We start from the raw sequence: 26,562 nt of genomic DNA on the forward strand, positions 1-26,562 counted from the left end.
GGTGGTACGCTTCTTTGGGGCTTCTTCACACCGTAACTCTCCCGGATGTGGGGAAAACAGTAAAGGTGGACTCATCAGAGAACAATGCATGCTTCCTCTTGCGTCCACAGTTAATCCTGTTGGATGTGGTTCGTCTTTCTTGGTGGTATGCTGACATTACCCTGGATACCGTTGCTCTTGATACATCACAAAGACTTGCTGTCTTGGTTACAGATGCGCCAGCAAGACGTGCACCAACAATCTGTCCTCTTTTGAACTCTGGTATGTCACCCATAATGTTGTGTGCATTTCAATATTTTGAGCAAAACTGTGCTCTTACCCTGCTAATTGAACCTTCACACTCTGCTCTTACTGGTGCAATGTGCAATCAATGAAGACTGGCTACCAGCCTGGTCCAATTTAGCCATGAAACCTCCCACACTAAAATGACAGGTGTTTCAATTTCATTGTCCAACCCCTGTACATGCTCACCTATATTTGGTCAAATGCCCACTGACAATTTACACCTCAGCCAGATGCTATTTGAAGCCATCAAAAATCTTCAGGCATAATTCTGGCAGGATACTCTACCACTCTTCTTGGAAGAATTGGTAGATATCATTTAAAATGGTTGGTTTCCTGGCATTTTCAAGGCTTTTAAAGACATTTCATAAATGTGTAATTGGGCTGAAGTCAGGGCCATTTCAGAAGGTCCATGTTAGCCTATTTCATCCATTCCAAAATTAATTTTGATGTTTTTTTTGGATCCAAAATTGGTCAATTTGATCCAGGTTTTAACCATCTGAGGGAAGGAAATGTTGTATTGTTGTTGAAGAACAATTTAACAACCGCTAAAGTTCAGGCCCTCCATGAACTGGTAACAGCTGGAACACTAGTGTCAAAGTCCACAGTGAAGCAAGGTTAACATTTACATGGCTTGAGAGGGTGATGACCAAATCAAAGACCCTGCTCCAAAATCAACACTTTTGAGCTCAATTGACATTTACAGCTACATAAATGTCCTCTGGAGAAAGGTTTTGTGTCTGGGCCAGACAGAGATTGAGTTATATGGCCTAGGTGAGAAGACATTGTTTGGAGGGGTCAATGTGAGACTTTCAAACCTAAAAACACAGCATCAACTGTTATGCAAGTGGTAGTATCATGTTGAGGACCTGTTTTTTGTGTAAGATACTAGTGCACTGCTAAAGCACAACACTATCTCTAGAATTCTTAGTCAGTCAGTCAGTCATTTTCTACCGCTTATTCCATAGTGGGTCACGGGGGAGCTGGTGCCTATCTCCAGAAGTCTATGGGCGGGAGGCGGGGTACACCCTGGACAGGTAGAATTCTTAGCTTTACCTCAAATCAATAGCCTGCCAGAATAAATTCACCGCAGGGCGCTCCAACAGCACAATGATCCCAAACACATCAAAACTGGTCTTAGAATGGATAAAACAGACAAACATTAAATTTCTGGAATGGCCAAATCTCAACTCTGTTTATGATCTATAGACTGTGCTTAACAGTCAAGTCTGTTCAAGGAAACCAACCAGTTTAAATGTACTCTACTAGTTCTGACAAGAAGAGTGGTCAAATTTCTGGCCAGAATGATGCTATTAGCTTGTTGATGGCAGCAAAAGCATGTAATGTCTCTGTAATTTGATATGGGACATTTATCTGGCAATTTAAACACAACTATCTTCTTAATACAGACTGACAATTGTTTTTTACTTACATTTGAATTATAGTTTTAGAGTCTCCGACTTCCCCTCCATCTCCGATGGTCAGTGAATCATACCCAATTTCTAAGTCAAACTCTTCAAAGTTGATCTGTATAACCTGTAATTAATTAAATGAAAAATGGTTGATTTCCACAGTCTTAAAAGGAAAGAAATGCTGACATCGATTTAGATTAACCAGATTCAATTACTGTGATGACAGTAATTACTGATTAACTTACTAATTATCATATTGTGGGAGCAATGTTTTACCATTTCTTTACACCTTTAAACATATCTGAACATCTGTCCACCATTTGATTCTCAGAGATTTTTTTGTTGACACCCAGCAACACCAACGTGCACAGATAGACAGGATAATTCACACAGTCAACCCAAGACTTATTCAGACATATTTAAATTGTGTAATGCTTTCAAATGCATGGTTACAAAAAATTGTTTTCAAGCTTTATTATCAAGCTAGTGAGCATCTCATTTATGTGAAATTCATTACATTTCTGCTCCTTCCCCATAAATTCCCTTTTGTTAAAATGTTTCTGGAGATACTGTGAAAAGAATCCTACAAAGAAAAGTCTATCATTCATCATTTGCATTTGGTGGGGTAGACAGCAAGATGTTTGATCAAGCACTGCTGTAAAACCTTAAGATTCCCCCCAAGCTTATAAATCAAATACTTGCATAACATCCTACATTCTGAGGCAGCTATGAAACGTGTACAAAATACCCATAAAACTCCAAGCAAAAAAAAAAGGCATAAAGAGCTAGCAAAATCATCATTAAACTCAAATCACAATGTTAAATGTCACCAGATTAAGACTTTCCAAAGACTGCGTTTACATCGAACACAACTCCATAAATAACTGTACAACAAACAACATTCAAAGTAAATAAACAAATTGAACACAGGACTATAAGTCACACTCCAACAACCACATTTGAGAGTAAAATATTTGCTTGACTGCTTTTCCCTGGACATGTCTTTGTTGGCTCTCATTGGTATATCCAGTTTAACAAATGTACATACTATAATATTAAAAAGGATGGCATATTCAGGAATCAATTTGGCAACAGCTGCTAACATAATCACATTAATCATCCTGCAGAACAGACATTTGCCAGGGAGCTACATTATTTCAGCCTGGACTTTGCCTGGATTACCAGTGGCAGGAAGGATGTGTTTATGACACTAATGTCACATCTGCTGATGACAAACGGGATGACTGCCTGCTCATCCTTAGGCCCTCTTTTTTCTGGCCAGGGAAAGGACAATGTCTGCACAACATCCATATATAGCAGCCTCATTACAATGCACACAAAACATAATTACCATAATAACACTAATGGACCAAGTTTTACTGCCAAATCAAGGCCTTGTTTGCCTAAGAGAGAGCACAGTGGCACAAAGCTATGGTTGCCGCCAGTCATAGTAGCCTTTGTTGGTTGATTACTGGTTATTGGGAGGGTTGAACTTTGTTAAGACTGTATATTTTACTTACTCACAACAGTAAGATATAGAGAGAATGTGGTAAAAAGGTGTTTGTGACCATCAGGAAAAACAGCTACAATCTCTGCCTTTCAGGGTAAAGATTTCCTCTTTCTGAGGGGCTTTGCTCAGTCTGTTTGTTACTCTCAATGAATGAAGACAGTTATTCGATTGTCAACATTCAGGTCAAACAAGTAAAAATAAAATACAATCCACAGTAGCAATGTTTATTGATGAGACAGTGCCAATAAAGTTAAATCAATATAACTGCCTATTTAACTAAATTCCTAGCTTAGGAAAACCTTGTAAATCTGATCTTGTAAATATATTTTCAGAAGTGGAATGCATAAACAAAGGCAATACACCACAAAGAGGTAAACATTTCTAATAAAAAAGGTAAATTGAATGAAAAAATTTACCTTAGCAGCAATTAAACAAAAGACTATTTGGCAATGTTTGTAAAAAAATAATTTCCGATAAATAAAGGTTTCATAATTGTTAATGAATATAACATGACATAGAGGTAAAATTTCAAAGAATGTTAAATGATGACAGCCATATGCAATGGGACTGTTGTACAAGAAAGGCAGCAGTGGCCATAATCATTTGGTTCTGAAACTTGTAATTCAGGGTTATGCGTCATGTTCGGTTCGACGAAAAATAAGCCAAAACCTACAGTGACTTAAAAAGTGACTTATAATGTTGAAAAATATACATGTACCGAATAACAATAATGGACCAAGTTTTACTGCCTTTGTTGATTGATTATTGGTTATTGGGAGGCTTGCACTTAGTTAAGACTGTATGTTTTACTTACTCCCAACAGTAAGATATACATGTATATGTATTTTTATACATGTAAAAAAAATATACATGTTTTTAAATTTTTTGCACATGAAAATATGAGAAGTATTGTGTATATTTTTTCTCAGCCTTTTACTCTAACACCCCTAAAAAAAATCCAGTGCAACTACCTCATTAGTAAAAACCCCACCTCTGTGCAATTTAATCTTAATATAAATACAGCTGTTCTGTGAAGCCCTCAGAGGTTTGTGTTGGAACATTAGTTAAAAAAAAACAGCAGTGCAAAAAGATCAAGAAACCCATCAGGTTAGGGATAAAGTTGTGGAGAGGTTTTTGGCATACTTAGGTTACTGGACAATATTCCAAGCTTTTAACATATTACACAGTAAAGTTCCAAAAAACATTAAAAAGTGGAGCATGGCACAACTGCACACCTAGTGAAACATGACTCTCTAGCTAAACTAAAAAGTCAGACAAAAAGAGGATTAATGAAAGTAGTCATGACCCACACTGTAACTAAGCTCCACCGCTCTGGTAGAAGATTCTGTTGACAGGATAAATTCAGCAATATACTCCCCAAATCAGGCCTTTATGGAACCATATTGGAGAAAAAAAAAAAAGGCCTTGTTAAATCCTGTTTGCAGTTTGCCACAAGCTATGTAGGGGACACGCAAGAAAACACCATTCCCACTATGAGGATGCCACTCTTCACTTGGTCATAAATGATGGGAGGATGGAGGAAGCTAAATAAAGGGTGAACCTGGACAAAAACCTGTTACAGGCTACAAAAGACTAAGGCCTAGGGACATCTTCCTCATTTGTTAGAGTTACCCAAAGTGCAGACATAAACGCAATTAAGGATTGGTGGCAAGACTAGAAAATTTAAATGCACAGATGCTTTTCATCCAATCTGACTGTTTTAAGAATGGGCAAAAAATGTGTGCAAAGCTGGCACAGATGTGCACCAAAAGACCTGCAGATCTAATTAAATCGAAAGGTGGGTCTGCAAAGGGGTCTTGAAAGCTAATGAGTGCCACATTTTCCAAGCCTCTTTTTGTAATTTTTGTTCCACTTCACAATTATGTAATACTCCGTTCATAAATCATATAAATTCCAAATTAAATATATTGGAATTTGTAGTTATATTTAAATGTTATTGCTCAGCTAAGACATGCAGAAAAAATTATTTGCTTGCAAACCTGTTCAACACAGGATCTTAATATGACCAAAAAAACAGAGACGTCTCACTACAACACCAAAGAACAATATAGTAGCAACTAGAAAATAGCTCTAATACCTTGTTAGGATCACTGGCAGTGATGATCCACACACACTGGGAGTTACTCTCATACTGGATGGGGAAGTTTGGTGATGTAAATGTCCCCGATGGCCCCTGCAGATTTGACCCACATGTTTTCACTGCAAGAGCACAAAATAGAAAATTAAGTCATTTACAAAATACAGTACTGCACAAAAGTTTCACGCTTTCCAAATGTTAAAGTCTTATCACATTATCCTGTCAGGGATGTCTCTTTTATCATTCCCAAAGACATTGTTGCTGCTTGACAGTATCCCCAAATACACAACCAGGATCATGAAGAAACATCTTTTGTGACAGAGAGAACAAGGAGATCCGCAGAAGATATTACAGCCCCTACAGAGCCCTGAACTAATTTTCGTAGAGTCTGTCTGTGATTACAAGAAGAAAATAAATCCTTAAATCTCCCAATCCAGACATCTCTCCAAGATGCCTGGAACAACTTGTCAGCTATGTAAAAGCTTTGCGTACGTTCACAGTAACATTGGTGCTGTTCATCACGATCTCACTGTGTTATTTATTGTATCTACATCATCAATCATCTACCGTAATATGCTGAGAAAACCCAAATCCTTCTAGAATCCAGTGCAAATACTAAGGGAAATGGTGTTCTCAAGGAAGAGACTGCAGCCTTCTGCATTGTAATATGACTGAGGGATAATGTATTGTTTGCGCAAGTAGAGAAAGGGTCTATTAGCTGTACTTCCATTAATCAAATTCTAAAGGCTGCTCCAGGTAATATGAAACACAGAAAAACTGGGAAAGCATTTTGGAAAGGAAAAGTGCAGCAGCAGAGGCTTTCATGCATAATTAACAGAAATGAACTTTCCTCTATCTGCATAGAGCTTATATCCAGAGGTACTGCCTTAATCAAACTGTTTTATTAGCTCTTCAGAAAGCCATGCTCACCCTTGCACACGGGCCTGTGGTCACTCCAAGCTGCGAAGACTTCAGCTACGCGCTGGCAGGTAATCGTTTTGGAACCCTGCAGCACGTGGTCGTCATCGCAGGTAAATTGAGCAGTTGCTCCGATACTGAGAAGATAACAAATACCATTAACACCTAAAAAAGGCAATCAATTTTCCAAAGATGACTGCTGATAAAAAAAAAATCATTATTTATATCATGTCAATCATAGACAATGACATACATATATCATTTTAAAACCTTTTCTACATATAATTTTACATCCTTTCTGTACAGTTCAAGTGAAAGGGAAACCAACAAAATTGGAGGAAAAAATATAAACAAATAAAAGCTGCAATAACCATTTAGCATGAAAGCACACACCCCTAAACCAATCAGTTATTTAGGAAAACTTAGATATTTATATATTTGTCCAAAATTTATCAAAAGGTAAGACTGAACATTTTCAGAGAGGCTGCCAAGAGGCTCACACTAAAAAAGCTGCAGGAAACTTCAGCAAGTAATGGCTGTTTTCTACATCCAAAAATCTCCTGTATATCCTGGACTGATGAGTAAAGCTGCAAGACAGAGGCTTTTCTTCCAAAGAAAACAGGCCTGAACACAAGCCATCAACAAGCAGCAAAAGGTATGTTTGAATGAAAAATAACACTGAGCATTAACAAAAGCACCCTATGCTTACAGTAAAATATGGTGGTGGCAACACCGTGGTCTGCAGTAACTTTTCTTCAGAAAGAACTGTGATTTTTATCAAGATGGTTGAAATGATGAACAAATCAAAATATCAGTTAGTTTTCATTTAAAACCCTCTGCTAGAAAAATCTGCTTTTCAGCATTACTGGTAGTAAAAAAAAATACATCTAAATCCTAATAGAAATTACTTATTTGAAGGAAAATGTAAGTTTTGAAATGGGCAGGTAGGAGTCCAGAACTAAGTCCCCAAAAGGAAATCTGTGGGGTCTCATGACAAGAGATGTCCCCACAATCTGATACCTTTAGTAAACATTTGCAAGGTTGACAAGATCAAAAAAAGAAGAAAAACAACAGCAGCAAAATGGTGAGGAGAAATCTGCTGTTTCTTCCAGTGTGGTACATTTAGCTCTTTGGGAGCAAGGATAGAAAAACTGTTTTCTTGTTCTGATGAGTATTCCCTCAGTTCTTCACTTCAGTTATTTTCTTCTACTCCTCCTCCTCTGAGTTGACCCTATTAAACCAGTTCATTGTTGTCCCCTAAGAGGCTGTAGTAAACACTTATATCCAAGATTTATCCAAGAAGAAGGCAGTTGTTCAGCAGAACTATAAGTAGTATGAAGCATGTGCTTGTCTGCGAGAAAAGCAGCTCGTGTTCATGGACCTTGAGAGGTATGTCGAGGCATGCAGGGTGTGCACTCTTATGCAACCAGATTATTGCACCTATTTTACTTTTGTTTCTTTTTAGTATTATTTTATTCATTTTTCATTTGATTTGTTCAAGATAAAGGTCACATTATATGTGGTAAAGGTTTTGAAGTGATTTATCAAGGTCTCTTTTGTTCTTTACAAATACCTGGCATTTTTACAGCGCTGTGTATGTACACACCCCTAGAAGATGCTGAAGATTGTAGGGGAAAGATCAAACATCTACTTCATTATAGTTAAAGGAAATATTTCATAAATACTTTAAGTATTTTATGATTATAAAGAGACCGGACCCAGCCCTGCTAATACTAATACTTATTAGCAGGGCTACTTAAATGTATCGTGTCCCTAATACCCCCTTTTAATAGTCCATTGTGCTCATTGCTTTAGGTATAAAACATCGACTAACCTGAAGTCAGAACCAATCCGTTTGCCATTCTCCGGCTCCCCAGGGTCAGGACAGTAATTAGACACCTGTTTGATCCCCCCTTCATTCACTAAACACAGGAAAAAGACCAAAAATGTTGTGTGCCAGGCACTTTGACTAAACTTTCAGAAAATGGGCAACTTCCATGAAAAAAATCACATGCAAGGTACATAAGTTTTCCAATTTGACCTCTTCTCTCACGATAAGAGATGTTTCATTATTTGTTATATGGGAGGTTTGTGCTGAATGCACAGTTGTTTGTGGATGGAGCCACAGGTACACAGGTGCCGAGGTACTATGAAACAGTTTTACCTGAGCTATCAAAAACAAAGAAAAATCTATCAGTGCCTAGCAGGGGATTAAATAACCTTGAGTTATTGATTGTGGGAAACAACAAAACTCACTCAGTCAGACTTTTAATAAATAATTATAAGGTTTTTTATAGGTTTACCGGGAAAAGCTGTTGAGAATTTGTTTTAGATAGAGGTTATTATGACAGGAATGTAGTCAGGTAGGTAAGACAGAGAGCAATATAAAATATTTGTGGATGTTGCCATGACAAGCGACCAGTTAATATTTCCCAAAATTAAGTTTGTAAGTCTAGTTGAATTAAATTCATGAAATTTATTATATACAGTATTCATGCCGCTGGAACATTTTCACATTTTGCCATATAACAATCTTAAAATGTAAATTTATTTTATTGGTAGCACATAGCTGTAAAATGGAAGTATTATTATTGTTTTTTTTTAACAGATTTAAATCTACAAATCTACTAAGACCTTGGCGTCCACACCTTACTGACAGGGCTGGCACGAAGTAGTAATCAGAGATTAATGGTTGACTTAGATAAAATGTTTTGTCATGGAAGAAAACCTCTTGTTGGGAGTTTGAATCGATGGTCTGTCGTCATTTAGAATGACAGAAGCACTGTGTCCGATTCAACGCTCTCCCAACAAAAGATGACCTACAACAAATGTCAAGCAGGGCAAGACATTTTCAGGGAAAATCATGTAGTGTGACTGCTGCAGCATCAGATGTGCCATTATTGTTCTCTTTTGCCCAGCCATGAGCACTTCTGCCGACATCTCCTTTCCTTCACCCTCCTCTATCTTTTAAGCATTGGCCTCTGACAATAACACCTATGACTTGCAGTTCATTCCTATTTAGACTGATAAATTTGTGGAGGTTTTCTAACGTGATTCTGCTGCAGCAACAAGTCACAAAGTCTGTCATCTGCTACTGTGCAGTGTGACAGATGATACTACCATATTGCACTTTCACAGTGTAACTTATTCAATTCCTGTACGATTTTTTGAAATTGCACGGTGTGTGCCTGGCTTAAAAGGCTGCAAACAACTTTCGACTGGGATAAAGGGTCATCTTCCAAAGTGACAATGACCTTAAACAATCAAACCTACAGTGGAAAGGTTTAGATCAAAGCATATGTATTTGTCAAAATTGCATAGACCAAGTCAAGGACTACATCAACTGGTAATCCACAGCAAGACTTGAAAACTGAAGTTCACAGATGCTCTCCATTGAATTAGAGTTATGGCATTATTACAAAATAGAATGAGCAAGGGGACTGAATACATAATGACACGCATTTCAGGTTCTTATTTGTACATTTTTAAAAACATGTGTCGCTCTCTTTCCACTTCATGACTTTGTACTACTCTGTACTGAACTGTCATATAAGGTTCCAATAAAATACAATAAGGGTTGTTGTTGTAATGTGACAAAATGTAAATGTTTGTGGGGAATTAATATTTTTACAAGGAACCGTAATATTTTGAAGTATGGAAACTCCATAGAGTATATATTTTTCATTTAGCAGCTTAATTTGCGTGTGTTTACAGGTTGACTTCTCTGAAGAAGTTCATCAGCTTTGAACTTAATTTTTCCAGGTTATGATGCAGTTGTGAGTTCAATTATGGGCAATAAATCCCCAAAGCATATGAAGCATTTCCACGTTGTATTTTAATGATATACAGCATTGTCTCATGGGGAGGATTACAGCCATCTGCATTATTCATGTTTCCATGGAGTGGTGAATCTATGATGTGTAAGGTAATAAAGATTACAACCTGTTATCATCCAAGTCTTTAGCACTCCACTGAGTTAAAGGGAATTGTGCTCCAGATTTATGTTAATGACTGAGCTCTGCAAGCTATTAGGATGCATTCTGTTTGGTCTGAAGAGTACACAAATCACCTGACAAGGAAGTGGTCACTCATCCTTAACTGGTGTTGTCTGTTTATGTTTGTGTGTGTGCCACATATATGTCAGATAGGGGCATTACTTTCATATTAATACAATGAGATACAGCAGAGTTTAGTCCAGTTTATCCTCCTGCTGGGGGTACATAACTGGGGCTGATTTATTTGAGTTCATTTTTGTCAGGACAGGAAGTCCAGGACAGCAGGGGAAAATGGGTCATAAGAAAGAAAAAGAGACTGCACTTCTGCAAAATCTAGTACTGTAGCTTAATTTCTTTACCAAACAATGCAGCAAATAAAGAGACAAAAAGAAACAAAGACCCGGAGACAAAAGCACTACATAAACAAAAATAAAAATCCAAACAATGACCACAGTAGCATAAGAAAAATAAAAGACTTACTCAAAGACAGTTTGTTAGTGTTGTCCTTTCCTGGTAATACTTTTACCCCTCTGGATTTAAGCTCTCCAGAGCTTTTCACTGGTTGAAAGCAATGGAAAGAGTTCATTAGATAAAAAAAAAAGTTACAGTATTAGATATGAGAAGATACAGTACTAATATTTCTTTCTCTTTACAACACTTGGTTTTATGAACATCAAGGTCTAACTGCTAATGCTGTGCTTCTTTTTTTTAGTTATCGCCCCGGCAATTCTGAATATGAGAAGTTATTTTTGTTGTTGGATTGTTTTTGTTCTTTTTTGTTATTTTGTGTCAACAATGGATAAAAACCTATTGGAGAGATTATATTAAATAGCCAAAGGACCTACGATGCAGAATAAAAGAGCACGCCAAGGACAGGCCACAATATGTATTTTAATGAGGTCTAATCAAACAAAGCAGGGGGCACGTTGGAGACAAAAGCTACTGTAAATGATGCAAGTGGATGTCATCATCCAACAAACAGCTAAGAGCAATAAATGGTGTATTAAATTAAAACAAAGGGATCTGAATTTGAAAGTGCTGGGACAATGCCTAATTGTGATTAGAATCTATTAAGTGACGTGGTCAGGCTTTTTTATTTATAATTCAAAATGCTAAATGCTTGTCTCTGCTTTAAAATCTGAAATTATCACATGCTGTCAGACGGGAAAAAAAAGCTCAGCGGAACACAGCAAGATGTTTTACCTACAGCAGTTTACAGCATGTTGGTGAATATTTACAAAAACATTTTTAGATATGTTAGTTTACAGTTTCCTATCTAGTTTAGGGCCCAGGCTTTGAGAACATATGCAGCACATTCTCTGTAAAGTCATGCCGAGAATAATATTGGGGCAATGGATTATAGAGCTCATAAAGTTGGATTTTCCAGAGGGTATATACAGCATCTAACAACCAAATATTTGATTAAGATGATCTTAGTCTGAAGCAGAAAAAAAAATCCTTCATGCCCTTTACAAAGGGTGTTAATCAAACTGTTTAATATTCAGTTAACGAAGATCAAAAACATGTTTTGTAATTAGCCTTCAGACTGTTTCTTTTTTCTAAGATGATCCTTTATAATCAAGGAGGGGGGCTTTTATTACAGTGTGCTAATGAAGTAACTGTGTCTTACCTTGATACTGAGCCCTAAAGCCTTTATGACGGTGGTTACCCTCAGTTACAAAGTGCAGCCGTAGCCAGTTTTTGTTGCTGATGATAGAAGCTGGAATATTCTTTCCAGTCAGCCTGAAAGTGAAAAGTCATATCTGACAAAACATATTTCACGTGTTTGAACATTAAGCCATCTTCAAAGCAGTTTGGTCATCTGCTTTAGTTTTACTCCATTATCATAAGTATTCAAATCAAAATGTGCAAGGAATGGTGGTGATTTAAAAACAAATCCACCTACAGTATGGCAAGGTACAGAAATGTATGGAAGCATAGAACTTCAACCCCAACAAAAATAAAAACAAAAACATAAAAAGGCTATTATAATGCTATAAAATTAAAACATTCTTGTACTAACAATATATTTTCTTGTTCGCACAGTATATAATCATGCTTTGATAATATATTTTCATGTTTGAACAACATATGTTAATACAATATATATTTGTCATGCTTTTACAAAAAACGTTTCATGTTCTCAAAATAGAATGATTATATTGTGAAAACTTGATAATACATTATACAGACATGAAAATTACAGTGTTAGAACAATAAAAAATGGTCAGGTTATAAAATGATAACTTTTATTGTAAAAACAAAAAAAAGATTTATTGTAACCTTAAGAAGTTGGTCGGGGTGCGGACAAACCGTTTAACACCTAGACAATGTGGAAATGTTATAGTTTACTTTTTTTTGTATATATGTTTACTGTGAAACCTGGTATTTTGCTCAAATAGTAACAAATATATTATAATAACATGATAATATATTGTACAAACAAGGAAAAGATATCATTTGTCCAATAACGTTTTTTATACTATGATATAGCTCTAGTTTTCTTTTGTCTGGGTGGCAGCTCTGAGCTTCCATGAATCCCTGAATAACATAGGCTACTAAAAAAAAAGTGCTGCAAACAACCCTCAGAAAATTTTTGCTTTTGTGTAGGATTTTCTGTCCACCTGAAACTTTATTTTCCTAAAACTGAAAAACTCTACAAACATTTTAAAAAAGACTCTTTAGATATATCTGACTTTGCCCATCAATATTAAGGAGAAATAATTTATTTCTGGTGACTGAAGGAAAGGCATGCAAACAGCTGTCCCAGACTTAAAGATACAGTAAATCATGCAGACAGTATTTTGCATCTAGTTACAATGTGTTAATTTACAGTGACAAAAGCATTCCAACTGTTTGTATTTGCGAAAATGTCCATTAGCGGGAAACTAGAAAGCAAAACATACCAAACAGGAAAATACCTTGTGTTGAGTCTTGTGTTGGTGTGTCATTAAATGTGTGTTAACGGTTTGTCAAAACAAGTGTGTGTGACTTAAAGTGTGCTCCGTTTTTTCTGTCGGGTTCCTTACAGGATATAGATTCAGCATCAAGAATGCTCTATTATCTCAGAGGTTTAAAGCTGCTAAGGGCCTTCTCGTATGTTGGGCTAACAAGCTTTTTTTATTGCCTTCAAATCCTTACAATAAGTCCTGTCATAGTACAGCCAGTAGAATAACAATGTCATTGTACAGTTTAAACAGACGCTTAGGACAGGATGTAGGATGAGTATAGTGTTGTTGAGTCTTATGTTCCCATAATGGGACACACAAAAAGAAAACATCAGTTATGGTGTGTATGTGTCCTAGCTCACATGTTCATCTTTTAGTATATGCAGTTGCATTTAAAATAAGCTTTCTATGTGATTCCTTTGGCATTTACTCTCTCTTTACTACCTCTATCTTACCTCAGGGACAAATAGACAAGCAAACTGGTAGAAGTGCAGAAGTGAAAGTGGCATTTCATGAAAAAGAGAGAGACAGGTGCTATGACTGACAAACACAGAGAGAGTAGTGACATTTTTTATTTGGTGGCCATTGCAAATTTTAGAAATGTATTATTAATCCCATCTGACATTTGATTTATTCTTGTTTAATTTTTAGAAATATTTTTATATCTCATATTTTTTTATGTAATATTATCTCAGAGTGGAAGATGGGTAAACTACAGAGGAACTTTTTTATTTGATTAGCTAAACTAAATACAAATTTGGACCACCAGGTTTTTAAGTCTACATTATCCATCACAAATGAGGAGAATGGTACCTCCTAAATGGGAATGTAAAGGTAATCAATTTCCACATAAATCAGACATTTTCTCTCACTTTGTAATTGACAAAATGTTAAGTTCTACACTAAACATGTACATTTAAAAAGATCTGCTGCCTGGTAGCTAAAGGAAGAACAGACTGCATTCAAATTTCCTGCAATGGGACCATGAATTATCCCAAGACGTCTTTCAGAAGTCTTTATGAAAAGGAATCAATATAATAGAGTTGCTTCCATCTACACCCACTGATTATACCCCAAGAAGGAAGGTATGTGACAAATCCAAAGCTATATATATATATATTTTTTTTTTTACAAAGGCAAATGTCTAAGAGAAATTAAAACATCATCTGTCAATTGCAAACAAATGTCTAACAGCAACAAAAAGGCTAAAAGCCTGTTAGGAGTTGAAGTGAAACAATCACTCTGAGAACATCTCCCTGGAAAAAAAGCAAGGTGCACAGAGATAAAATGTGCTATGCATTGATATTGGTAGTAGAACGCCTGCTATGCATGGAAAAAAGACCTACCTCTGTATGTAGCTGCTATCCTAATATGGACTGATTTGTGTCACTGAACAGTGATTTTTTTTGTGCATTGCCTTTTACACTCAAATACTTGATTAAGAGTATCTGATGCCCCAGTGATAAGTTGACAACGGTGTCTCTACCAGGTTTTGTAGTTCAACAGGTTCTATGATAAAATATATGCAAGGGTCCTAGATAAAGTCGAACAGTTTTCATATCCCTTGCAGATTCTAATTTTAAGTATTTTCATTCAATCAAGTCGTTTGCTTCTGGGACAGATATTTCTCAAAATAAAAAAAACAATGTAAAAGGAGAACCTACAGTATATTAAAAAAAACATGAAAGGCATGTAGAACATTATAAATACCACTCTCAATAATCATTCAGTTTTTTGCAAGTTTTCACTGATATTTTTAGTATTTATTTTTGTTGATGAGCTCCTTGCGGTAGGATGGTCTATTTGCCATCACCATAACCTTTATTCTGGCTAGGCCACACCAAAATGTTAACATTACTTCCAGTAAGAGGAAACATGTTGATAAAATAAGGAGATTATTTTACACCTTAATCTGGCAGGGGAATGAACAATTTTGTGGTAACTGTATTTACCAAGATTGCCCATTTTTCCATACTTAATTTTCTAAACATAACTATTTATTGTTATAACATTCTGGAAATTGAAGATACAAGTATTAACCTGAAATAGTAAGGGTTTTCTCTATTTTTTCCCTGATGTTCAACAAATCAGCCAGAGATTTGGCAGTCAGTTTGGCACAATTATCAAAGACTTTTCAGTCAGAACTAACTTAGGTTGGTTCTGTTTATAAATCTATTTCTTTACTGAATTCAGATTCTTTTGATCTTTAAAAACTTCATTGTGTTTGTGAAAAAAGTTGTTTTTAATACATTGACCTTCAAGGTGTTCAGTTTAAAACATTGATTTAAATTAGTGCAGAATCCAAAAGCCAGCAAACTGGCCCTTTTTTGAGGTCTCAAACAAAACTGATGCCAAAATGGTTACCTTGAGTTGTGATGTAGCAAAATAGACAAAAATGATGTCCTTTTAATATACATAACAAAACTACCTATTTATTTTTAGAAATTCAGTTTTTTGTCTTTTAGAGAATGGAATAGTGAAGAGATCTGTAAAATAATTGTATGTACAATCTTCATTATCCCATACTTCATACTGATTGAAGTAAACTCCAAACTTTGTGCAGAATTTTTAAGACTGTTTAGGAACCCTGTAGAAAGCAAAATCAATCAGGGTTAGGAGACGGTGTCCTTTTTCCTTCCATTTAAAATATCTATAAAATCTATTTATATATATATAATCGTGGGAAACTGAAATGTAATAATAAAGAATGAGTTGTTCTCCATTACCTTTTCTTATTAGAAGGTATAATAAGACAGCTTAGTGTATAATGGTTTGCCAACACACAGACTTTGAAGAACATTGAGCAGATTCCTGAATGGCCAGAAACTCCTTATATTTATTGCTCATATGTAACACCTGAGTAAATTCTCAATTCACATTCTTTCATTAGAACAGAAGCTCCATTTTTCCCAGACTGTACCCTGTTAGGTGTGCCTTGTTAAGATAATTTGACGGATGTTACTTTGCCTTGGATGATCAATAGAAAATCCCACAGCAAAGAAATGCAATATAACATGCATAATAATTTTACTGAAGTTGGTAATTTAGCTGCAAGACACCTCTTGCTCTGCCTACCCTTTGAATATTGCAATCTAACTCTGGCAATCTTTTAGCTGCGCTTTTGGAATAGGGGTGTTCATACTTATTGAGCAGAGCAAAATATTGTCTGGTGTGGAGACAATCAATTCCAAAGCTAGTTGCCTGAATATGTTTATAGCATCCAAAAAGATGCGCTAAGTAATTGGAAACATCTGCAAGAGACTGAATACTGACTGGAGGTGGAAAATGAGGTCGATAGGCAACCAGAGAAAAGATTCACCAAGTAATTACATTTTCTGGTTGAATTTCCTGTTATAAGCAAAAAACTGTTTCAGATATTTGCAATTCCTTTAAAGTTTTAAATGCTGTGTAGATATTTGAAATAATGAATGACATGTGATTTACTGCTTGTTGTTTTTGCCTTTGTGATCAGAGCTGAACAATCATATTTCAAGAGAATAACATTGTGGTTTTTTTCTGAACCTATCCAGAGATGTTTTTTGCTACAAAAAAGTTAGTTAGTTTTTTTTTTTTTCTTCTTCTTTTTAAAGAGATTGATGTGCAGCCTGAGATCAAAGTTCAACAGCTTGGCAACGGAAAAATCAATAATACTCATTTGCCAAGATCTGATAAAAAATGTTTAACTGTTAGAAAGATAAAGGCAGCCAGGTGCATAAATGAGTCAGCCAAAAATAAGTCTTGTCCTAATGTTCTGGTTTTTAGTTGTGTGAATAATGTCAGCAATCAATTTCAGGAAATAAGTAGTCAGAATTAGGTGATTCTTATTGTTTCTATGTATTTCTTCTAATACATATTGAGAAGTTTGTTAAAATCTGAATAATGTAGTTCTCAGCACTGTCAGGTGCTCTGCACGTTTAACTCCCCGAAAATGTAAAGCTTCTGCTTGAAGTGTTTTGTTATCTGAAACTAATTCATCCTGTATCCACATGGCTTACACTGATATTATCTCATATTGAGACGTTCAAGGCAGAGTGGATCACATTTTAAGTTTATTTTTCCTGAAAAGGATAAAAAGCAACGATAAATCTCAAAGAGTGTACGGTTCCAGACTGTCTATCTTTGTTAAGCAGCTGTAAAACTCAAGGCTAAATTGACAGTTGGCTCGTCTCTGCCTGCAGCTGGTGCTATACAGGGTGTTTGAATGTTTGACAGTTATATGGCCTTGTACACAGTCACACGCAGATCAAGATCAAGAACTATAAGTTTTGTAGGCATAAGGAATTTAGTCTTCCTGAATTGGGCCTGTTTGCTTGTCTGTTTGTTTACCTTGGAGAAGTTCAAGTCATCTCTCTAAAGTGCTGGCCACACTGCACTTGGGCTCATTGAATCCCTTGGGAACTGTAGGGCCTAAAAGGAAAACGATGTCTAACGGCCTATTACCTTTGGGGGCATACAGTAAAATCTATCTAGAGTTTCACATGATGCACAGTGCATGGCACCACAGACAGTAGTAAAATTGACAGAACTTAAAATGCTGCGTGTTAAGCCTCTGTACCTAATATCTAACATATTTGGTAAAAAAAAAAAAAACAACAACAAAACAGCACCTCAACATTATTAAAGTGTCCCCTGATTCAGATATACTATGACTCATCATCTGACTTTTCACTGCTTTGTATTTCACTGTATATGCAAAACATTTATTGTATTTTCTGAAATAAATATAGATGTATTAAGTTATTTATTTTATGTTCCATTCATGGAATGAATTAAGGATTTGTTAAACATATGTTAATAGTACTAAAACGTTGCCTTTCTATGCATTGAACTCTGTAGCACACACAATTTGTTCTTGAGCTAAGCCAAGCTGACATATTTTGTATCATGAGCGTCAAGTGCACCACTGCAGTTTAATTTACACAAGTGCTACCCGACTGTTGCAACAATGACCAAATAACAATAACCTCATGATGCGCTATGCAGAGACTCTGTCTGCACTGATGATTTATTCAACTCGAAATGCTGAATGCTAATAGCAGCTCGACCTACTTTCTGAATAGTTCTCTGAAATACTACTTCAGCACTTGTGAGCACTCATTGAGCATTAAAGCTTAGTTCCCAGATGGTAAGCTGATCTTAGAATATTTCAGAAAAAAGTTGTAAAAGAGGATGTTGACATCAAAAGTTGCAATGTATTCCTTCCAGACAAATTAGAACACTGAACTCTACACCATTTATCCGTACAGTTGCATGCTTTGGGGGCATTAAAAAGGACACCACTACTGAAAAGACTTGATACAATTTGATGTTCTAAAATGTCCTTCATTTCCTAATGTTTAGGCACATTTAACATGTTTTTCCACACTTCATCATACATGGCAATAGTCAATTACATCACCACTTAGGCCAACATAGGAATTTCCTTTGAAAATGACCGTTTTTATAGCAACAATATATTGTTGTATACAATATATACTGTAACTGAATGAATGTAAGTAGTGGACAATGATTCTCTGAAGAATTTGAAATATAGCAGCAGTTATGACAATAAAATTACTAATTTTAGTGTTGTTATACTTATGAGAAAAAGGTTATCTGTTGAACTGTCAGTACATCTTAATGTCATCCCAGATGAAGTCTCCATCACACTCTTCTTGGCCATGTCAACATGCAATACTTAGCAGTCATTGCCACACTCACAGCATCTCTCCTTTAAATTCTCACACTTACAAAATGCCTGCTTCTCTCTCTCTCTCCATCTGACTATGAGAGACACCTCTCAGGGACAACAGCCCTTCTGCCTTTATGGTTGATTAGAGCTTGTATTGGCTGCATTATAATTAATGGCCAGGAGGATCCCAAACATCAGGCAGATGCTCGTTTTTTTTCAGGATTAGCTTAACCCGAAGTTAGGAGTTAAACCCATTGTAGAGTATGCAGAAAAGCCAGAAATATGCATGCATGAAGGATGCCTTATAACAAATCTGCCAATAATTAGTAATTTAAAATATATAAAAATTGTTCTCTGCAAATTCACTTTATTCGAGCAGAACCCAAAGGCACATTTACAATGTTTTCCGTAACACGCTGTCAATGAAAATGTGTTACAGAACCATGGACATTTTAGCATTTATTCTATTTTCTTCCTGCTCTGAAGAAGGTAAGATTTAAGATAGGTGATAAACTGGTGTAACACCAGCACGTTCCAACCAATTGATTCTTTGGGAAGATGGGAAAAAAGACTGATGAGTGGAGGATGATAAATTCCCCGTTTTTTTTGCTTAAAGGTTAGACTGTCTAAACCCATCCTCATCTGCGATGAAAACACTGACATGATTAAAAAACATTTATTCATTGTTTTCATTTCATACGATTTCAAACTACAATTTTCTTTGTTAAAAACAATATTTTAGCTCTATTCTGAAACATTTTAGATTACCATACAGCTCCACAAGCTTGCTACATGATTCAATGTTATGACTTCAAAACACAGCTAAATAAAACCAAACATCTTTTTTAACTTAGAAAATAATAGTTATACATGCCTCAAGAATATCCCTGCAATTTATCCCTGCATTTAATAATATAAAATCACACACTTTAAAATTCAGTCAGAACTTCTTTCTTTTAGGGGCAGTCACACTAAGCTTACTAATTTAAGCATCCAAGCATTCCTTCTTGACTTTGACTGCTGCAGCTGTTTCTTTCAGGCTATATTAGGCTATTTATAGGCTATTTAAAATCTCATAAAGGCTTGCAAATATAGTTTGCGCTTGAAAAACAGCAGCTTGTGCATGTTTTATTCTATGGTTGCTTTTAGTCATTTTAAACCTGCCTATACTTACGGAGTTGTCCAGCAGCTTAACCCAATTTTACAAAATCCCAGTAGTATATATATATGTATATATATCTTACGAAGACCACTGACACATTAAGTATGATAAAAGGCACCATCAATAAGATACTCAAAGATCATCCATACAAATGGACAAAATAATCCATGTTTATGTTGAGAGCTCTGGTAAAGATGTGCAAGAAACATAAAATTAATTCATCTTTATACAGCAGTATAATCTAACAATTAAACATAAGACTGAACATCTGAGTACATTTAATAAGTGAAGAAAAAAATGCCATGTTAAAGAATAATTTTTTTTTTAAATGATCACTACAGGCATGTTATTCATCCCTTCTATTGATAAATGCAGCCTCCTTTTGCCAGTAGCAGAGCAGTTTGTCTTCTCCTATAACGTTAAAAAAGATTAGAACATATAGCTTTGAATCTTTGAACATTTCTCTTTGCACAATTTCTCTAGATTGTCCAGATTCCTAGCTCCTCTCTTATGCTTCCTTATTTTTAGCTCACCCAACAGGATTTCTATTAGATGTAGGTCTGTGGACAAAGATGGCCTTGGAAGAAAGCTAACTGTATGTCAGGTGAACTACTTCTGTGTTGGGCTGGCCATTTTTGAATCATCATCGAGCTGTAAGACCCAATGAAGACCCATTTTCAGTTTAAGGATACAGTCCTCAGATTTTTCTTAAAATGTCCTGGTATCAAAGAGTTAACGATGTTCTGCACTACCAATAGGTTCATTTGGTCTTTTGAAGAGAAACAGGTCCACATTATCACAGATCCCCCATCACACTTGACAGCATGAAGTGCTTTTTCACATTTTCATTTGTTGTTTTAGCTGCAGTGTTTATTGCCGAACAAACCCCGTCTCAGTTCAGGTTAAGGTTGCCGTAGAGTTTAGCATACTCGACTGATTTATGTCTGTGAGGGTAGAGCAAAATTAGCCTTTTTCTTGCATGCCTCATGAACAACCACTTGGCATACACAATTTATTATGGTAGTCATGGAGACTTAGTGACTCCAAGATGTCATTGTTTCTGCAGTTTTCTATCTCAGAATGTTCGAGATTTTATATGTCCCTGACCATCCTGCTCACCATGTGTGGTGGTAAGATAAACAGGTCTCCTCACCCAGCCCTTTGGCCAACAGCTAAAAGAAATGGGCCCCTGTTCTTAATGGGCTTGCATTTCTTTTAAAGGGACTGTAAAAGGGTACCAGTACTTCTTAATACGTGTATTTATTGTCATGGGGTTTGTTTCCCATTAAAAGGTCAGATTTTTATAATTATCTCTTTATACATTTCTTTTTTTATCCAGAGTTAGATTATACTTCTGCAATACAAGATGAATTTCAAACATCCTTACCAAAGGTGGACATACATTTGTGTTTGTGTGTATCTGAGAATTGTCTTTTAAAAGTTCTATCAAATGTGATGTTTTTTGCCAGCCTAAAACAATGTCAAAATGTGTTTCCTTGAACAAGAACTATGTTTTCTAGATTGTATTATAGTCATATTTCTGCAGGGATTTTAGAAAACCTGTGCTTTTCATTTCCACACAGTGTCAACACTACGGGTACATACCATGTACTCTGAACAGCACATCATAAAACACACTTAAATGCTCAACCTCTGCAGTACAAATGTTTCCCAACCTCCCTCCTTCTTTAAGGTCAACTCACCAGATGGTTGGCTGTTTAGAGCCTTCTATTTCCAGATAATCCGACTTCTCCTCCATCTGAAATTCTGTGAACACCAGAGAGATGGTGTCGCCTGGATCTGCCAGTATGGTCCACTTACATTCCCTGCTGCTGCCCAGGCCTCCAGCACCACCACCTCCGGCCGTGCCAGGGGAGTCACCGCTGGAGAAATCGAAGCTGGAGATGAGCCCGCTGGAGCCCCTCAGGGTGCCACCGCACGTGTCTTCCGCTGTCAATCACCAAGGCAAAAGGACAGGGAGGGAGATTGGAAGAGAACAGATGCATTTACTCTGGGTTATTTTAGACCTTTAACTCAAATGGGTGGAAATAAAGCTTGATGGCATAAAGCATATGCAACTGTCCGCTTGGACTAATGCAGAACAAATGAAAAAAACGAATATGAAAGCAGGACTGGAAGCTAAAGAAGACATTTCAATACAATCACTTTTGATTATGAAGCATGAAAATGTTGTGAAGTGCAGTGTTAAATGCTACTTCAGGGTTTATTATACATCAGTTAATAAAAACAATTAACAATTTTTATTATTCATTTTTCCACTGTCAAGAATCATTAACACAAAAGCTGCCAATTTAAAGAAGAGAACAAATTATCAACTAACAAATTAATTAACTGAATACTTGAATGTTAATTCCGTCAGTCTTCAATGCAGTCAAAATGAAGAGGTGGTCTTTAATGCTTTTTTCCACTCTTTCCATTTTTAGAAATTGATTCTTTTTTACTCAATGTCCTGTCAGGTTCCTAACAACAAACAAACACATCTCATAATCCTGGGAAAAAAAATCCAATGTGGGAAGTGTAGTGCATCAGCTGAATATTAATGCACTCTGCCTCAACAGTGGCTTGGTCTCTCTCGTTCACTACACATTCCTCTTCACATTCCCCTCACTCTTTCTACTAGAAGTCACCATTCTCCTATATATCCCTGTATCGGTTTTCTCTCTCTCTGAGGAATCCTAATGATGGCAGGGCTTTCACAGTTTTCACATCATTTAAGACTAATATGTGACACTCGAATGTGGCAGCTAAAACCTTTGATGGCTCAGTGCTGCACTCAGAGCTGTCAGAGATGCCAGCCTTAAACTATTCCCGTATGCTGCATCAAATGGCTGGTCAAGAAACAAGGAAGTTGGTGTATGAAACTGAAGCGAAAGTAGAAAAAACAAAGGGAGAAAATAGACAAGCAAAGCAGTCATTTGCTTTGATCCGTGTCTTTGAACACATTAGCAGAAGCATTGCAATTGATCAAAGTCCTATAGGGTAGGCAGATATGAGAAACTGAGACTGTTTGACACACTGATGAATGAGACACGTGTTTGACTTATATCAAAACTTTAATTTCTAGAATACACTAAGGACAGGCTTAGTCCAGGCTCCTTTGTTGGCAGCATTAGTATATGTGAACATACAATTAGTTAATTTAAGTCACTTGACTCTTTGCAGCATAAAATTTACCAAAGATAAATAACCATTTAGAACAACAAACCAAATACCCATATGGGCTTTTGAAAAGTAATGTATATCAACTGAGACTAAACTGATATTAAGCACTGCAAAATCTGCCCAGCATATTAATGTTGAGAACAGCACAGAATCCTAAAAATTGGGCTAAAATAAAACTTAAAACCAAGATTTAAGCACAATAAGACAGATGTGTATAAAACAAATGGGGTTTAAAAAAAAGAGTAATGAAGTCTGAACAAGACAGAAACAAAACACCTGCATACACATAGAAAGATTTTGTTTTAGGAAGTGGCTCACACTGATTAATTTTACCAACCTCAGCTATTACCAGGTATGTGCTATTTAGATACCACATACCTGGTAATTAAATGTAGATCCAAGATTCCTTTAAAATTTGGATTTACAGATGTCCAACTGTGAAGTTTGACATAGCAACCAACATTTTAAGTGTTTTCATGTGCCTCTGGAGTGACTGTATATCTGCAATGAGTCGTGATTTAGTAATTATAGGCCAAATTCATTTCATTCTATCCAAACATCCACTCAATTGTCAGACTTGAGGAAACTTACATCCTTTGTACGGAGCATCTAGCCACTCATTGGATTAGTGCAGTCATATTTTTATGATCCTGCTTACTGTGAGTGCCAACAGTAATAAAATTACTTTAAACCAAAAAGAGGGGCAAACCAGACAGAAAATGAGTCAAACAATGAGGGGAAATAGAAATATCAAGGTTGTTTTCTGTGAACAAATTTTGTGAGATTTGCCATTGTCCACGTATGGACTGTTTATCCATTAGGGGCCACAAGGTCAGACGAAGTTCATTGGAAACCATTCAACATAAAGCAGCTGCTTTGTTAACAGCATTAAGAGGTTTAACAAAATTGTCCCAAAAACATATATTTTTATTGTCTTTGCCATGTAAAATAAGTCTTTATAACTAACTAAGTATGAATGTGGGCAGCATGCATCAGATACAGTTGACCACCTGTTGGTGGTAAATCAGCAGACTGTCCAACAGATCTATTTCAAAATAGAAATTTGGACTGAGGTCTTATTAATAAGGGTTCCATTACACTTAAATAACTTTCTGCTTTAAAAGGTGTTAAAAATACACTCTTATAAATAAACCTGTGCTCTAGTTTAACCTCTTTAAGCCAACATGTCTTCTGTAAAATGGCTCTATAAATAAGAGTAGTAGTAATCCCAAACCAGTTTCTCATGTAGTTTTTTTATACATATATATCAAGCGGAGTTTTGTACAGTTAGTTGTAATGCTCCACTTGTGAAAGTAAGTCTCTTGGGCATTTTCTTGTCACTCAGACAACAATTCCGAGTGCTATTCGGCTGGACAGGACATGTTAAAAAAAAGGGGGAAAAAAGAAATAGAGATGAGCTCGAATACAGCAGGCCTCTGAGGGCCTGTTGATGAATAGCTTTGAATGTGAATGGTTGTGACTCAATGGAATGTGTGTGAAGGCGATTAGATGCTGAGAATGTGACAAATGTTTATGAATTTTTATGAGTTATCTTGTTTTGCTCTTATGGTAATTATACAATTTATTGGACATTGTAACGTTTTGTTTTGTGGACTGTTTGTTGTGAATGTTGTAGCAGCTTTCCCCTGTCCAGAAGAAAATTTCTCCCAAGGGGGAAAATAAAAGAAATCTTGGTCTTGCGTCATTCTGTCATTGGTTCTTTTATTAAAAAGTACATAGATTGCCACCAGATAAAAGATTTTGAAGGCCTGGATAAGGTCTTAAACTGCAGACTGTCAACAAAACAGGGTAAAACGTAAAAAATATATTTTATACTTGAAAGTAGAAAGCTCAAGCATAGATACAACATGTTGTCAAGGTTAAAGCGCTCACCTTCCCATCCAGAGCTTAATATACCAGCTTAAACTTACCTTACCAGACAACGGCACATGCTAACACCAACTGAACAGCCCTTTGCAAGAGAAACTTCTTTTTCATGTGAAATACCATGGCATTTTGATATTCAGTTATTATTCTACTTAAAGAAAAAATACATATTGTGCAAAGCTCATTTAATCAGTCAGTGTAAAAGGAAAAGAGAGAATTATGCAGATTATTCCACGATTTCTAAATTTCCCTTTGGTATTCTGAATGAGACAGAGGTTAAAATGCAAATTGCATATAAACTTAAAAGCCTCCAAACATTTACATAATATAAAATATTAAAACATGTTTCAAGAATGTATCAACAGCTTGTATGGCATCTGCTATGGCCTTGTGGCATCACCCATGATTGGTCAAAATAAAGTCAAAATACAGTAATTGCCAAATTATCAGGAAGAGTAAATTAGGTTGGTTTTTGAGGCAAACTGATTAAAAGACAACAATTTAAGATAAAGGTTACAACAGGACAGCACACTGCCTAAGTGATAAAAACATGCGTGCTAATAGCCCACTTACCACAAGCAACACTAAACACTATTTACCAAGAATAAACATTGAATAATTTATGTAGATTTTTGACTAAAGATTTACTAAAGACAAAAAAACAGATGTTCACGCCTGAGAAGGATCATAAAAACCCAACTTATGACCCATTGTGTCTACAGGTGAAGACAAATTGCTCTAAAAATTAAAGCAATGCTTTGAAGTAGAAAGAAATCCATGACTATGCAGAGAGAGCAAGACAGGTTTCTTTTCTATTTCTTGGAGAAGTACCCATGCATAACATTGTAAATTATAAGATGCAAACTGCTGCCAAAGGCTTAAAAAAAACTTTGTAACTACAATATTCTAAATACCTTCACTACAACAGGACTTTGCAGGGTGTTCTGGGTAACATGATGAAATCTCAGGAACAGTTTTATCAAATATTGTTTAACATAAGCGAGACACTGAATGCTGGGTGGTGTGACGCTTAGCAAATCAATAGAGCATGCTCTGGATTTAAAAATGAAGAAGGGTCTGCCTTTAAAAAAAATGGTGTCAGGAAAAAAAAGATGGTGTGAGGATTAGGACTGCTTTAGTTGAGCTCATTTACATCCCCAGCATCAGCAATCTAATGCTACTTGAGGAGGGATTAAACCTCTCTCCCCTTGACTTTGATCAGATATACAGCACTTGTCTTTCTACTTTGAAATATTCACCCCCCCAAGGATGGAAAGGAAGGAACTTGTTTATAATTTTCAACACTCCCTAAGGTTTTTCCTTTGTGATAATATGTGTGTTAATGTAAAGCAGTGGCTCGTTCTACAAAATGTCTCTCATTTGCTCTGGAGGATGTCATGTCAAACACCAGTTATGGTGAAGAATGGAAATAGGTCTGTAATGGGTGCAGAGGTACAATTCATGCCTATTGTAGTGGCTCATTTCATTACAGCAGC

General features: G+C 36.1%; 1 protein-coding gene across 2 annotated transcripts in view; it reads right to left on the reverse strand.

The window, feature by feature from the left end:
* The window catches only part of LOC124865431 (CUB and sushi domain-containing protein 3-like), a 359,430-nt gene that overhangs the window by 261,106 nt on the left and 71,762 nt on the right, over positions 1-26,562 (reverse strand). For both annotated transcript variants that reach the window (XM_047360499.1, XM_047360500.1), the window contains exons 5-11: positions 21,700-21,946; positions 11,846-11,958; positions 10,696-10,773; positions 8,055-8,142; positions 6,233-6,357; positions 5,303-5,424; positions 1,715-1,818 (exon numbers count right to left, since the gene is read on the reverse strand). In XM_047360499.1, coding sequence (XP_047216455.1) covers positions 1,715-1,818; positions 5,303-5,424; positions 6,233-6,357; positions 8,055-8,142; positions 10,696-10,773; positions 11,846-11,958; positions 21,700-21,946 — 877 coding nt within the window. The remainder of the gene's footprint in view (positions 1-1,714; positions 1,819-5,302; positions 5,425-6,232; positions 6,358-8,054; positions 8,143-10,695; positions 10,774-11,845; positions 11,959-21,699; positions 21,947-26,562) is intronic.

This window comes from Girardinichthys multiradiatus, chromosome 3, assembly GCF_021462225.1.
Source record: "Girardinichthys multiradiatus isolate DD_20200921_A chromosome 3, DD_fGirMul_XY1, whole genome shotgun sequence".
NCBI lineage: Eukaryota > Metazoa > Chordata > Actinopteri > Cyprinodontiformes > Goodeidae > Girardinichthys > Girardinichthys multiradiatus.